The following is a 16,272-nucleotide window of genomic DNA, read 5'->3' on the forward strand; positions in this document are numbered from 1 at the left end:
AAGAAGAATGAAGCCATATACATGTACATCTGACTCAAACAGACTTTTATCAAGGCTTCAGCACTTTCTGATTGTTACTGATGTGGCTGTTCCTCTAGTGACCAAGGGCAGAATTTTCAGGGTGACCGGGGGGCCACCGGTCAGCGCGTAAAATGATGCACTGTGACGTTGGCGAGCGTCCCGATGTCACCGCGTGCCATCATGATATTTCGTTGGGCGGGCGCACGATGAAGTGTGACGCGCGCCTGGCATTAATTAACGGGCTAGTTAAGGCCCTTGACTCGTCAATCGATGCCGATTTTCAGGCACCCGTGCGATCTTCGGCTCGGCGTAATGGATAGGTGGGTAAGCGACTTTTTAATAAAACTCATCCACGGGCGGGATAAGAGGGCTCAGTGGAGTTGTCAATCTGGTCTGTGAAGTATTTATTGCAGAAAGTTTTTTAAACTTGCCCGTGTGATCTGTAGTAGTTCAGAACGAATTCCAGCAGCTTTTTCTGTACTTTTAACCTCCAGGTCAGCACCCTGCAATCAGTAATCTTTATCGGGCCTGCAGCTTTCCGGAGGCCTCCCTTTAGCCTGGGTATGGGTTCTGACGTGTCTATTGGAGGCAGCTCCTCTGAGAAGGAAGGGAGGGCTAGAATGAGGAGGAGGCCAGGAGTGCACAATCAGCCTCCAGGGGAGCCACCTTTGGGAGGCCAGGCACAAGAGGCGCAGGGCCAAGAGGTCCAAGGTGGAAGGGGCCGCAGAAGACGCCAATATCCTGCTGCCAGGGTATACAGGCAGATAAGCAGCTACCTCAATGTGACTGAGATGCAGTGCCGAAGGAGGCTCCGACTGTCAAGGGAGACAGTACACTACATCTGTCAGATGATTGGCCCTGAGATCTCTCCTAACTGTGTGGGTGGACACCCCATGCCAGCGGCTCTGAAGGTCACAGTTGCCCTCCATTTCTATGCCTCTGGCTCCTTCCAGGGCTCGGTGGGTGATCTTTGCGGAGTCTCCCAATCAGCTGTCCACACTTGTGTCAAGCAGGACACTGACGCTCTGCTCAGGCATGCATTGACCTTCATCCACTTCCGCTGCGACCAGGCAAGTCAGGCACAGTGAGCCAGAGGCTTTGAGGCCATTGCTGGCTTCCCCTGTGTCCAGGGTGCAATAGACTGTACACATGTGGCTATCAAGGCGCCAGCAGGTGAGCCCGGTGCCTTCGTCAACAGGAGGGGCTTCCACTTCATGAACGTGCAGATAGTGTTATCACAGGATACTGACTCTATAAGTCTGTGCAAGGTACCCAGGCAGCTCCCACGACGCCTCCTCAGACACTCCCAGGTGCCAGGGCTCTTCAGTGCTCCTGCTCGGCTTGATGGATGGCTGGTGGGTGACAAGGGCTTCCCCCTCAGAAGGTGGCTCATAACACCTCTCTGCCATCCAAGAACAGAAGCTGAGCAGTGCTACAATAGGAGCCATGCCTCCACAAGGGCTGTGGTGGAGCGAGCCATTGGTCTTCTCAAGATGCACTTCCGATACCTGGACCACTCAGGGGATGCACTCCAGTACCCCCCAGATCATGCCTCGGTGATAGTGGTTGCATGCTGCACTCTCCACAATCTTGCGCTGGAAAGGGGGGATGCAGTGGACAATGAAGATGTTGACACAGTGGATGCGGCTGCACACGATGAGTCCAGCACTGATTCGGAGGATGAGGAAGCACAGGGCAATGATGAGGGGCTGAATGCTGACCTTGCACTACACCAAGGAGGCAGGGACACTCGGGAGACTTTAATCCAACGAACCTTCAGCTAGCTCCACACAAATGAATCAGGAGGACCAATCTTGCCTGGTGCTTCCATACGCGACACTTAAGTGCTACATCTGCCACTTCATCAGCTGCAACTAAGGGCTTTGGACATAAACCTCAATGTCCACTCAAACACTCAGGACATGTCTGTAAAACATACAAATGCAACACAAAGGAGCCACCCTCAGCCATGGTAACACATCTAGATTTAATTTCATCCATGATATGGTGCAACAAAATGAAAGCAAAACGTTTTTACAACAGTGATTAAATAATAATTCCCTAATCTAGGGCCAACACAGAAGCACCAGTGAGAAACCTGTGGTGTACCTAAGGTGTCTTATGCATATGTTTATGGGTGCCGCCCCATCGCTCGGAGTGGCTTGTGAGACAGCCTGCTCACTCTGCTGTCTTGGTGGCCTTGATGACCTTGGCGGACGTCCTCTGGCCCATGGAGCCTGTGCTGGCCCTGCCTGAGAGTGAGTGGCCAGCGCCACAGCTGGCATTTCCCCAGTCGTCGCAGCCTCAACGGATGCAACGGTCACTGGCAGAGGAGCTGCTGCCCTCATCTGCAGTACCCTAATAGGAGCCCGCAGAGACGACAGGCAGCCACTACGCCGATGTGCGGTTGCTTCGGGCCTCCCTGCTTACCATAGATGGATGGGCACCGAGCTGGGAAACTTGGTGCCCAGACCATCTCCCACATTGCCAATAACCAGCTGTGGCCACTGGTGCTGTGAGGGCTTGCAGGTCCAAGCGTAACCCCAGGAGAAGCTGCTTGTTCTCCTGGAAGCCCCTCTCCAGGAGAGTTGCCACTCTCTCCATGGAGGAAGCATGACGCTCTGACATGAAACATCACTGATGCAATGAGCCTCAAGTGGATGACTCCACCACGGACACCAAGCGAAGCATGGTCTCATGCAACACTCCCAGATGCTCCCGCACACCCGGCCACATTTCCTGCAGCTGCTGCGTCGCGGATGACTCCAGAGGCACATTGTCACGCCCTGACTCAGCATGTGCCTGGTCCGCCTGCAGCCCTCCGGCTGCTGGCACCATCGGCACTCTGTCTCTGCCATCTCCTGCAGTGATTGTGAATTGCCCTGGGACACTAGCCGATGTTGCAGTTCCCATCGATGTGCTAGTATCTGCGCTGGTGCCTGCCTGGCAGAAATGGTGTGACTCAGGTGACAGTTCACAGCTCTCAGGTGTGAGGGGGGCATCTGTAAAGGAGTCTGGTCGCCAGCCTCTGATGCTGAAAATAACAACAAAGGCAGTGGATCAGTTAGCGTCCATACAGTGACACTCTTCATCCCTTTCCCCCAGGCTCATTATGCACTCAACCTTCCAGAACCTAAAGAGACGCACATTGGTGGGGTGGCAAATAGGAGGAGGCCCAAACATTACAGGCAGGCTGGTCAGATGGCCTAAGGAATGCCAAATGGAATGTTATGTGGAAAAGTATGAGGTGATACGCTTGGGCAGGACAAACAAGGTATGGGAATACACGAGGAATGGTAGGACCGTGGAAAGTAAGGAGGATCAGAGGGACCTTGCTGGCCATGTCGACGTGTCCATTAAGGTAGCAGGACAGGTACATAAGGTGTTTAAGAAGGTAAATGCCTTACTTGCCTTTATTAGCCGAGGAATAGAATGTAGGAACAAGGAGGTCGTGTTGCAAGTGCAGAAAAGGCTGCCAAGGCCACTGCTATACTCCTGCGTGCAGTTGTGATCACTTCATGGGAGAGATGTGATTGGAGTGGAGAGAGTGCAGAGGTCGCTGACCAGGATGCATGCTGGGCGGGAGAGTTGGAGATTGAGGGGTGACATTATTGAGCTTCATAACATTGAGGGGCAGAGATAGGGTGGACAGAAAGCAACTTTTCCCCTTGACGGAGGGATGACTAACCTGGTGGCATTTATTTAAGGTATGGCATGAGGTTGACAGGTGAGGTGATGAACTCTTGCACCCAGCAATGTGGGATGCAGAAACCCTCCTAACATGTAATAAGCATTTGGATGTGCTGTTGCGATGCCATGGCATACAAGGCCATGGGGATAGTGGTCAGAAATGGGATAAGGCGACTTTGGAAGGTGCTGGACACGTGCATCTTCGAAGGGCCGAGAGACCTTTGTCTATGACCCACACCTCTGACTCTATCAGTCTGTGAATGAGCAGTGTTGCTACATTAACGATTCCAACAATCATCAGTGGTTTGGATGGTGGGAAGACAAAGCGGATGTGACTATGGACCTCAAATACCTGGCTGCTGCACCCCAGCCTCACCGACACCTGTGGACCTGGGCGTTTGGCGCATTTCAAGCTCCAGGGCCTCCTGTTCAAAATGGCTCAATATCACCAACTGGGCCTGGCCGCCTCCAGTGCGCAAATGCTCATAAGCAGTATGCGCATTTTTCTCCTGCAAAACAGAGAAGACCATTCATTGGGGCTAATCGCACATGTACTCTGCATGCGCATGCCGCACCCCAATCACAGTGGCCCATCTGAGTTCCAGTGCCTCCTCCCCACTCTACTGCTGTTTGGTCACAAAAATATAGTACAGCAGCTCCCAACAACCCCCCCTCCGCCTTCCAAAGGCCACCTTGGACACATTCTGCATCTATCACTTTCAGAAACACACGGCCTTAGCTCCTACGGCAAGCAGGCGCAACTGGGTGCGGCGTCGAGGGCCCCAAATGGCTCTTGGCCATAAGACCTTGAGGCTCCCCTTCGACACTCTCCACTGTGAATAGGACATATGTTGGAGTTCTGAGTATGTGCCTAGCTGCATTTCCTGCAAGTTGTCCCCAGACTAATCATGTGTGACTTAAGACCAACACAGGGGGCAGAATTTTGCCATCAGCGAGCAGGGGGTGGGGCCCGCTCATCAACGTGTAAAATGATGTTGGGCAGAACCCCTGACGTCATCCCGCCCCATTTAAATTTTCAGGAAGGCGGGGGCACAGCAAAATCAGCTGTGTACCCACCGACTTGTCAATGACCAATTGAGGCCATTGACAGGATCATTAAAACAACTGAAGGACCTGCCCGTCCAACCTTAAGGTTGCCAAGTCGGCCAGGAGCCCCGGTGGCAAATAGAGAAAACATGAAACCTCATCCCCCGGCGGAATGAGGTTTCATGCAGGGTTTTAAACAATTTAATAAAGTTTTACTGTAATTTATGAACATGTCCCATCTCCTGTGACGTTGTCACATGAGGGGGACATGTTAAGGATATTTTTTGTTATTTCTATTTTTAATCTTTAAGTGTCAGCAATCTCCCTGAGGCAGCACTTAGCCCCAGGGAGATGTGCGCTTTTTCGTGCGCATACGTGAAAGAGCGCACACTCGCTTTTGGAGAATCCCCCCCCCGCACAGGAAGCGTATAATTGGCCCGCCCACGTAAAATGGCGGAGGGGATCGGCTCCCCGCCCACCGGAGATTGGGTCGGGCCCGACAGGCAGAAAATTCTGCCCATGTTGTGGGGAGAACCCATCTTCTCATGAACCACTGAGGCTGATGTAAGCATGGTCACTATCTGCTTGACCATCCAGCATGCGACAAATGCCCAACATTAGTCAATGCAGTCAGACTTGGGGTGGGGTGGCGCCTCAAAAGCTAAGGCTACCTGCTGGGTTAAATGCCCAACACCAACATGGTACTCACCCTTCCAGAGCACAACATCATTTGAAGCGCTTACAGCACTGGATCCAGGTGTGCAGTGCCATGTCTTGGGAGCTCACCATCTCCTCCCAGGCACACTTCGCCATGTGTGGGGGTGGGGCGGGGGGGCCCTCCTCCTCCCATCCTGGGGAAACAGCACCTCCCGCCGTGCTGCCTCCTTGACAAGGGCAGCAAGGCAATCATCAGAAAAGCGAGGCGTTCATTGGCCCCCCCCTGCTGGCCTACCCTGCAGCCTGCTCTGCTCCTGGGCCACAATCTGCAGCTTGCTCTCCTCCTCTGGCCTTCCCTCTCCATTGGCCTGCTGTGCACACCACCTGCGGTTAGCCATAGCGAACAGCCTAAAGGAGGCTGCCAGGCCTTTTTTTAAATAGACTGCCGGTTCGCCATTGGACCCAGCAGTCTGTAGACGCCCGCCGCAAACTTCAGACTCCCGCTCTCCACAGGAGTCGGAAATGTGCTGGGCGGGCCTTATTGGCCTGCCCATGCAAAATGGTGGCACAGCCCGCGTCAGCACCTGCTCCGCTCGCCCACCAAATGGAAAATTTTGGCCCAGTAACGTTTTTGTTCCCATATCGACTTCTATCCAGTTCCAACAGGACCTCAATATCTTGCCCACTTTATTTGGAGAGATATGTGGAAGAAAATGCTAAGATTTATTCTGTGTAGCCTTTAGCTTATCTTCCCACCAGTATAACCTCCTCCTTGACCTATTTTCTCATATCGTTTCTTCTATTAAACATTTTGTGTGGCATCAGAAGCCCTCCTAAACCCTAAAAGATTTCCTCTTGTGATGTTTCTTGTGATCTGAGCAGAGGCAATCTGCATTCCATTCATGCATCCAAGTCAATGGGTTACATCACTTGTAACAGATTTTCATTTCACAAATTTATATCTTCTAATCGATTTTGTACATTCATTAATTAGCTGGTAACAAAGTAAAATATACTTTTAGTTCTAGTTTTGTTTTGGTAAATTTACCAGTGCAACTTAATTCAAGCAACTGTGCTCAATAACTAATTGGTACATTTATTGTTAATTAGCCCTGGCATGTGGTTTAATGATAAAACAATTAGATAAGTTGTTTACTTGATTTTATTGCATTTTTAGTATGGTGCATTTTAACTAACTATATTTTCTCTTGTGGTCTCCCAACTTGGCCACCAGCTAAAAGAGTAAACTGCAAATACCATCCTCACTACATTCTCAATTATTGGCACTGGTGTACTAGAATAGGGTGAAATAGAACTCATGGGAAATTTCTTTTGTCCCTGCCCTTTCTTTCAATTTCCTTCTCCCTTCTTATTGCCTTTTTAGATAATCGATTATCATTGACATTTTATGTCTTATTGGCAAAGACTCAGGGTTGGGTATTAGCACACAAAATCACGTGGTTATGGGGTCAGATCTGAAGTTAAAAGTTTTGAAGATCTCACCCCGACTCCAGCTCGACCATTTCTAGATTTATGAGAGGCAGGATGTGGGTTGGCAATTTAAATATTTTAAGAGGTCAAGCATCAGACCCATCTAGTCCTATAGGCTGCTTCAGGATGTTCCCCTCCCAACTGAAAGTCAAGCCTGTGAATCAGGCTGACGCCAGATGGGAAACTTGTTGAGGACAAATGATCCATGTTGCGAGGTTAAGACCTCAAAGTGTGGAGATTTAGGGCTTTCCCATCCGAAACTCCACACCCAGACACCTTCCCAGCCTATGGGCAGTGTATTAAGCTTGGCAGGCGGGCATCCCGATGTCATCGCGCAGTCCCACGATATTTCATTCAGTGCGTGCGTGCCAGTCGGCAGTGCGCCCAATGACAATTAGAAGGCCTGTTAAGGCCATTAAAAGGGTAATTAAATTCAAATTTACACTGCCCATCTAACCTAACTCTAGGCAGGCAGGCGAAAACGCCAAGTGGCTTTTGCACTTTTTAGGAAACCGTATCCATGGGCGGGATGAGGCTTCCTAAAGCAAATAAAAATCAAATAAAAATTTTACACTTAAAAACATCCCTGCTCATGTGACAGAGTCACATGAGGGGACATGTTTTATGACATTTTTATTTTCTTTATTTTTTTTAAACAGCGCATCATCTCGCTGAGGCAACTCTGTCCCTCGGATACTATGAAGCGCCCACTTACGCGCTCAGCCTACTCGCACTCTTTCCCCCCGGCACAGGAAGCGCTGCCGCTCGTGTTTCACACTGGGCGGGCTTTAATTGGCCTGCCAGCGTTAAATCGCGGTGCAGTGCCAATCGCAAGCAGCGGTCGGCTTCCCGACTGTGCCCACATGCCAGGGGAAAAATTCTGCCCTATGTAACCCACCCTGTTAATATCCAGGCCCAAGTGTCAGCCTGTAGGGAATGCCTGAGGAAGTGCACAAGTTTTTAAAATTGCAGAATGCAGATGAATGATTTCGTAAGAGAACTGGACGAGCAATTGAGGGAAATAAACTTCTGAGGGTTACGGGATGGGTGGAAAGAAATGGAACTGACTGGATTGCTTTACTGAAAGCTGACATGGACTTAAATGGGCTGAATGGCTTCCTTCTGTGCCATAATGACATGCCAGTTTTTCTTGCTGTTTAATAATTATTATTTGTGTCCTCTAGCTATATAATCTGAAAATGACTCCATGAAAATTACTATTAAATTGCTGCAATATATATGAAGAGCAACTTTCATGATTTGAATTTGATATATATGGATTAGATTTATAAGTAGGTATAATGTGTCATAAAGAAATAGTTTGTATTTTCTGAAACTACTTATTTAGATAGTTCTTCAAATTGGATTTATTAACAGTTGTCTCTAACTTTATCTACTATATCATATTAGAGACACTTAAAAAGAAGTACCACTGAGGGGTTGCTGGGATATTTTTGTTTCTAGATTGTTCCCATTTGTCTGCATAAGTTTTAATTTTCACATGCTGCCCTTTGATCCCATCTTTGTGTATAGGTGCCAAAGTGTATGACTGCTTGAAGGTGCATCGTGAGGAGGAACGTCTAAAACGCAACATGCTCACAGATGTTCTCCAGTGTCTCCAGGACTCCAACGCCTGCCAGCAGTGGTTACACAAGCAAGCAGCAATGTGAGTTCTCTTGGCCTGAAAGAGACCAGAATCTTTTTAACCCATGTGATTAAATTATTTATTACAGTTTCACAATTTGATCCTTTCTCTCTTGATGGGAGAGTTGAAGATGAAAATATTGAGACCTAATGAATCCAACAAAGATCTCTTTGAGGACGGTTACAAGATTCTGACTTCCAATGCATCCATCGTGTGACAGAAGAGAATCTGAGATGGTTCCTGTTGCACAGCCCTGTAGCATGGGATCCTCTTGTGCATGAAAATCTTAATAGGAAATAGGATGCAGTCACTAAGTTATTCTCATTTATTTTATAATCATCTGGTGTACCACAGGATTGTTACATTAATCCCAATCCTTTTAGACCAAATTCAGCATATAAATTGCAATTCACAAGCTGGACTACTTCAAATTACACTTTTTAATTTAATATGATGATTATTGATCAGCTGAAGACTGATGCTTGTGAATCAGACAATTCCTACCCACCACTTTGCATTTACTGAATTATCACCAAATACATAAAGCTTCAAACCTGAACGTATCTCCAGTGAAAATATGTACTTGTCATTGGACCCTGGCACTGCATTAATTTTCTGCACTTTCCAAGTCACTTAACTTGCATCTTATGCAGTTATACCCTGAAAAAAATCAGCCTTGACACAGATGCTACACTTTGAATGGAATCGGGCCAGGGCAACATATGGAACACAGATGTAACTTGTAATTAAAACACCCATACCTGAACTAATAAACACAAAAAAAAATGCATACCATTTTCTGATGTATGAAATTTCTTCCCACTGTAATGTCTTTGACCTCTTATGACTCTATAACCTCATAACATTTTAGCTGCATTGAGGATCAAGGATGTATTCGTGCAACATTGCCAAGAAGGCTCTGACTATTTGAAGAATATAAACAGAACTTCAGCGATGAGTTACATATGAGGACACAGAATCCTTTCTGCAAATGTTACAAAGAAAAAGATTTTCACTGAGGTACTACAGAGATTCTGTAGTGCAAGTTTACAAACTATCTTGGTGGACATTGAGGGATGCGAATCATCCAGAACTCAATGAACCTGCAAGCAACCCATGGCACATACGAACTAATTTCTTTAGCTAAGACAGTCAAAGTTCGTTACATGTATTTATCTTTGTAAAAAGTCTATTATTTACTCTCTGTCTAAGCTGAAATGGATAGTAGATCATCTATGGGTTGAGGAAAAGAGGGAGAGTTTCATAGAATCATCACGGTACAGGAGGAGGGGATTTGGTCCATTAATTCTGTGCCCGCTCTCCGTAGAGAAAGCCAGTCGGCCCAGTTCCCCATGCTCTATCCCTATAGCCCTGAAAGTTTATTTCACTCAAGTGCTTATTCAATTTCTTTTTGAAATCACTCATCGTCTCCACTTCCACCACCCTCGTAGACAGCGGGCTCTGGGTCATTATCATTCACTGCGGTAAAAAATTATTTCTCTCATCTCTTTTTCACACCCCCCCACCCCACCATATCTCTTGCCCAAAACCTTACATCTGTGTTTCCTAGTCCTTGTACCGTTAGCTAATGTGAACAGCTTTTCTTTGTCAACCTAATCTAAGCCTGTAATAATTTTGTGCACGTCCCTCAGATTTCCCCTCAGCCTCTTTTGCTGTTAGGACAGTAACCCCAGCTTCTCCAGCCTAACCTTGTAGCTAAATTCCCTCATCCCAAGAACCATTCTAATAAATCTCCTCTGCACCTTCTCAAGAATCTTCACATCTTTTCTAGTAGTGATCAGAACTGGACACTATCTCTAGTTGGGGCCAAACTAGAGCTTTATATAGGTCCAGCGTAACTTCCTTGTACTCAATGCCTCTAATTATGAAGCCCAAGATCCCATATGCTTTGCTAACCAGTCTCTCAATAGAGCTGTGGAGGTCTACAGCACAGAAAAAGGCCCTTCAGCCCATTGTTTCTGCGCCAGTCAAACAAGTACCTAACTATTCTAATCCCATTTTCTAGCACTAGGCCCATAGCCTTATATGCCATGGCATCGCAAGTGCATGTCCAAATACATAAATGTTATGAGGGTTTCTGCCTCTACCACCCTTTCAGGCAGTGAGTTCCAAGTTCCCACCACCCTCTGGGTGAAAAAATTCTTCCTCACATCCCCTCTAAACCTCCTGCCCCTTACCTTAAATCTATGCCCCCTGGTTATTGATCCCTCCACCAAGGGGAAAAGTTCCTTCCTGTCTACCCTATCTATGCCCCTCATAATTTTATACACCTCAATCATGTCCCCCCTCAATCTCATCTGCTCCAAGGAAAATAATCCCAGTATATCCAATCTCTCCTCATAACTAAAACTCTCCAGCTCAGGCAACATCCTGGTAAATCTCCTCTGCATTCTCTCTAGTGCAATCACATCCTTCCTATAATGCAGATTCCAGAACTGCATGCAATACTCTAGCTGTAGCCTAACCAGCGTTTTATACAGTTCCAGCGTAACCTCCCTGCTCTTATGTTCTGTGCCTCGGCTAATAAAGGCAAGTATCCCCGGTGCCTTCTAAACCACCTTATCTACCTGTCCCGCCACCTTAAGGGACCGATGGACATGCACACCAAGGTACCTCTGATCCTTGGTACTTCCCAGGGTCCTACTATTCATCATGTATTCCTGTACCTTGTTTGCCCTAAACGTCGATCTGTCTCAATTTATCAAAGATTGATGCACATCTACCCCCCAGGTCCCTCTGCTGGAGGCTCTTTAGAATTGTGCTATTAAGTATATATCACCTTTCCTCATCCCTTCTGCCAAAATGCATCTTTCAGTTTATTGCAGGTTCAAAACCTCACATCCTACATATTGTTTGTATTTATTTAATTTCTTTATAGAGATTTTGGGGGGAATTTCTGTACAAAATGTTATCAAATGCTAGAAGGTATGTAGCTGTATTTGAAGTTTCTCTTCATACAGTACATCACAGTTTTAGTTAAAAATATTTCACATATTAAGAATTGAACAAAATCAAAATTTCCCTAAGTCACTGGTCAAGTTGTATTTGTCTATTGCTCATGCACTACCCAACTCTCACCTGCATGTGCTCACTCACCTTTGCACACACAGAGTTGGTGCTTTCTGAATAATGCTTCCTGCTGAGAGAATATCTTTCGATTTTTGATGGCAGGGAATAATTCAAACAAAAAGCATAGGTTTCTTCTGCACGGTCCTAATTTTTTTAATTTAGCAGTATATCGTCCATACTGAAGACACCTTCCTGAATTTCTAGGACTGTTTCCAAGTTTTAAAAATACACTAATTTAATTAATTTGTATTTCATTTTTACATTTCAGTGATTCAGGATTAAACCCAGTGGCACTCGTCATTCCTACAGCAGGTGAGTAGCTGCTAATCATGGCGGAGAAGTGCAAAATTGATCACATATTAGAGTCATAGAGACATTTATGGCACAGGAGGCCATTCAGCCCATCAAGTCCATGCTAGCTCCCCACAGAGCAATCCTGTCAGTCCTACTCCCCCACCCAATTCCCATAGCACTGCAAGTTTATTTCCTTCCAATCATCGATCCAATTTCCTTTTGAAATCATTTATTGTTTCCTCCTCCGCCACCCTCATGGGCAGCAACTTCCAAGTCATTACCACTTGTTGCAAAAAAGTTCTTCATATTCCTCCTGCATCTCTTGCCCAGAATCTTAAATCGGTGTCCCCTAGTCCTTGTACCATCAGCTAAAGGAAGGATTTTTCCTTGCCTACCTTATCTAAGCCTGTCATAATCTTGTATACCTCCATCAAATCTCCCCTCAATCACCTTTGCTCCAAGGAGAACAACTCCAGCCTTTCCAACCTAACTTTGTAACTATAATGCACAGTTCCAGCAGTGTATACCATATACAACATGCACTGCAGCAACTCACCAAGGCTCCTTCGACACAAGTGCACAGCCTCTACCACCTAGAAGTACAAGGACAACAGACCCATGGGAACACCACCGCTTGCAAGTTCCCCTCCACTATTTAAAAAGGGAGGTAGAGAAAAAGCAGGGAATTATATACCAGTCAGCCTGACATTGGTAGTGGGGAAAATTCTAGAGTCCATTATAAAAGATTTAATAGCTGAGCACTTGGAAAACAGTGGCAGAATCGGACAGAGCATGAATTTATGAAAGGGAAATCATGCTTGACAAATCTACTGGAATTTTTCGAGGATGTAACTAGTAGAGTTGATGAGGGGGAGCCAGTGGATGTGGTTTATTTGGACTTTCAGAAGGCTTTCGACAAAGTCCCACATAAGAGATTAGCGTGTAAAATTAAAGTGCATGGGATTGAGGGCAGTGTATTGAGATGGATAGAAAACTGGTTGACAGACAGGAAACAAAGAGTAGGAATAAACGGGTCTTTTTCCGAATGGCAGGCAGTGACTAGTGGGGTACTGCAGGGATCGGTGCTGGGACCCCAGCTATTCACAATATATATTAATGATTTAGATGAGGGAACTAAATGTAATATCTCCAAATTTGCAGATGACACAAAACTGGGCGGTAGGGTGAGCTGTGAGGAGGATGCAGAGATGCTTCAGTGTGATTTGGACAAGCTGAGTGAGTGGGCAAATGCATGGCAGATGCAGTATAATGTGGATAAATATGTTATCCACTTTGGTAGCAAAAACAGGAAGGCAGATTATTATCTGGCTATAAATTGAGAGAGGGGAATGTACAAGGAGACCTGGGTGTCCTTGTACACTAGTCGCTGAAGGTAAGCATGCAGGTGCAGCAGGCGGTAAAGAAGGCAAATGGTATGTTGGCCTTCATAGCGAGAGGATTTGAATACAGGAGCAGGGATGTCTTGCTGCAATTATACAGGGCATTGGTGAGACCACACCTGGAATATTGTGTGCAGTATTGGTCTCATCTGAGGATGGATGTTCTTGCTATAGAGGGAGTGCAGCAAAGGTTTACCAGACTGATTCTTGGGATGGCGGGACTGACATGAGGAGAAATTGAGTCGGTTAGGATTATATTCGCTGGAGTTCAGAAGAATATGGGGGGATCTCATAGAAACCTATAAAATTCTAACAGGACTAGACAGGGTAGATGCAGGAAGGATGTTCCCGATGGTGGGGGAGTCCAGAACCAGGGGTCACAGTCTGCAAGGATATGGGGTAGACCATTTAGGACTGAGATGAGGAGAAATTTCTTCACCCAGAGAGTGGTGAGCCTGTGGAATTGGCTACCACAGAAAGTAGTTGGGGCCAAAACATTGTTTGTTTTCAAGAAGGAGTTAGATATAGCTCTTGGGGTGAAAGGGATCAAAGGATATGGGGAGAAAGCGGGAGCAGGCTATTGAGTTGGATGATCAGCCATGATCATAATGAATGGCAGAGCAGGCTCGAAGGGCCGAATGGCCTACTCCTGCTCCTAGTTGCTATGTTTCAAGCCACACACCATCCTGACTTGGAAATATATCACCGCTCCTTCACTGTCACTGGGTCAAAATCCTGGCACTCTCTCCCTAACAGCACTGTGGGTGTACCTGCACCACAGGGACTGCAGCAGTTCAAGAAGGCAGTTCACCACCACCTTTCTCAAGGGCAATTAGGGGTGGGCAATAATGCTGGCCTAGCCAGCGATGCCCACATCCCGTAAATGAATAAAAAAAATTCCCAATGATGCATCCCTGTTTTGACTAATATGTAATGTTTCACATTTGAGTGATGACCTTCATTTACCAATTGTCTGACTAATTACATTTGCTATCTGAACTATAATTCTTCTGCATCATTCTTTCCCTCCTGTCTCCACAACTTCAATGTCAGCAAATTTGCAATGTTTGTCAGTCACTTAGAGTAGGAACAACAGAGTCACAAGTGCCTATCATCCCACTCGACACTCACCTAATTTCCCCACCACAGCCCATTCTGAATTCACCTCTCACAAGAACTCCTTGCTTCCTGCTTATTAGCAAACTCCTGATCTAATCACAATTGCTGTGGATTCCTGTGGTTTTAAATTTATTTGGATATCTTTGAGGAACAAGGGAGATTAAAGTATTAGGAATGTAAGTCACACTCTTGCGTTGAAAGTTCATTAAAATAGATGAATTCACCAATATTGCACAAGGCTTATTTTTTAATGTTCTGCTATAACATTGCTTACATAACAACAGTGGTTAGCTCAGAGTAATTCATTGTCTATGAAGCACTTTGGAACATTTGAGATATACATTATTTTTTAACTAATAGAAACATGTACATGGCACACACAGCAATTCCAGTATGCTTTTTCAGCAGGTGAGGCTTCGCAACAGAAGTGAAAAGTAGGAAATTGTCCTTTTGTTGCACTGATATTTAATGGCTTTGTTTTCCTTTCTCATTATGGATGGAGCAGGTCGAAGAAATGCACCCCCACTGAATCTCACCGGCCTTCCTGGAACAGAAAAGCTCAACGATAAGGAAAAAGAGGTACATTTGATGGTCTCCAAACTGCTAACTTTCTTGAAATTCTGAAATCCTGATTATAGGTTCATCCTTGATTTCATAGGTCAGAGGGGGAAAGTTATTTGGTCAAATTAGGCTTCAGTCATGTCTGATTTCCGCAGGCTCCCTCTAGTTCCAATCAAAATGTTACCACTTAACCTTAAATTTTTCAGTACCTTTTGCAATATCCTTTCCATTTTGGCAGCAGCAAAAGCAAACCTCAACATTTATTAAAAAAAATAGAAAATGCTGGTAATACAGCGTTTTAAAGAAAGATGGGATGTTTCATCGTAATAGCATGGAATGGCCTTCCTATAATCACAGGATGCATGTGCAAAACTTTTCATATACTATAAATATGTTTGAATAATGTTCTTTGTGGATTTCTACCCACCTATCTCATAGCTGTGCCAGATGGTACGATTGGTCCCCGGAGCATATTTGGAATACAAGTCGGCTTTAATGAACGAGAGCAGCAGGTTAGGTGGCCTGAAGCTAGCCCAGGCAAGGACACTCATTAAAATAGATGTGAACAAAACAAGAAAGATCTACGATTTCCTGATACAAGAAGGATATATTACTAAAGCTTAAATGGGCAACCCAAAGCTGACGTTCAGGAGTGCTGTCACTAAGCAACCTTGGAAGATAACAGACTGTCACCTGGCAACCCCTGATTCCATTTGTCAGTGATGTACAGATTGAAAAAAATAAATCATGTATTTTTTATTTATTCTCTTTGTAAAAGATTGGAATTGGTCATTGTCTGATTCTGAATCGTTTGTTTTGGTGACTAGCGTGAATTCAGTTTAATACAGTTATGTAAAGATGTATATTTAAACTTTTTATTCTAAAATCTGATTAAGTTTTCTCGACAGTGTTTACAACTTTTTTTAGATCAATTCTTGTATTGATGAAGCTATTTCACAAACACCTGACTCAAAGTAAAGTAAATTTGATATAAAATAAATGCACTCGAGTTAACTAGTGACTGAAAATGAATTTATAAAGTGGAAATGGAAGTTTAGTGATTCAAAACACTGATTAGAGTATGCATCTTTGACCAAAGTTTATATTTAGCAAGAAATTAAAGATAAATTGGGCAGTACTGTTTGAATACATTAACTTAGTGCCATACAGTAGCCAGTTGTTGCTTTGATTGCAGCGACTATTTGGCACATTGGTTTGGGGGTCGGGTTCACGTCTCTCCCTGACATCATCGTAAAG

General features: G+C 45.5%; 1 protein-coding gene across 4 annotated transcripts in view; it reads left to right on the forward strand.

The window, feature by feature from the left end:
- The window catches only part of tada2a (transcriptional adaptor 2A), a 38,582-nt gene extending 22,650 nt beyond the window's left edge, over nucleotides 1–15,932 (forward strand). For 2 of the 4 annotated variants that reach the window (XM_078548030.1, XM_078548032.1), the window contains 4 exons: nucleotides 8,440–8,572; nucleotides 11,910–11,952; nucleotides 14,950–15,033; nucleotides 15,454–15,932. In XM_078548030.1, coding sequence (XP_078404156.1) covers nucleotides 8,440–8,572; nucleotides 11,910–11,952; nucleotides 14,950–15,033; nucleotides 15,454–15,639 — 446 coding nt within the window. In that variant the 3' untranslated portion in view covers nucleotides 15,640–15,932. Of the gene's footprint in view, nucleotides 1–8,439; nucleotides 8,573–9,422; nucleotides 9,572–11,909; nucleotides 11,954–14,949; nucleotides 15,034–15,453 lie in introns of those variants that run through there. The other 2 variants (XM_078548031.1, XR_013577490.1) reach the window with 2 other exon arrangements.
- The last annotated feature ends 340 nt before the right edge of the window (nucleotides 15,933–16,272 follow it).

This window comes from Cetorhinus maximus, chromosome 9 (assembly GCF_964194155.1).
Source record: "Cetorhinus maximus chromosome 9, sCetMax3.hap1.1, whole genome shotgun sequence".
NCBI classification, from domain to species: Eukaryota; Metazoa; Chordata; class Chondrichthyes; order Lamniformes; family Cetorhinidae; genus Cetorhinus; species Cetorhinus maximus.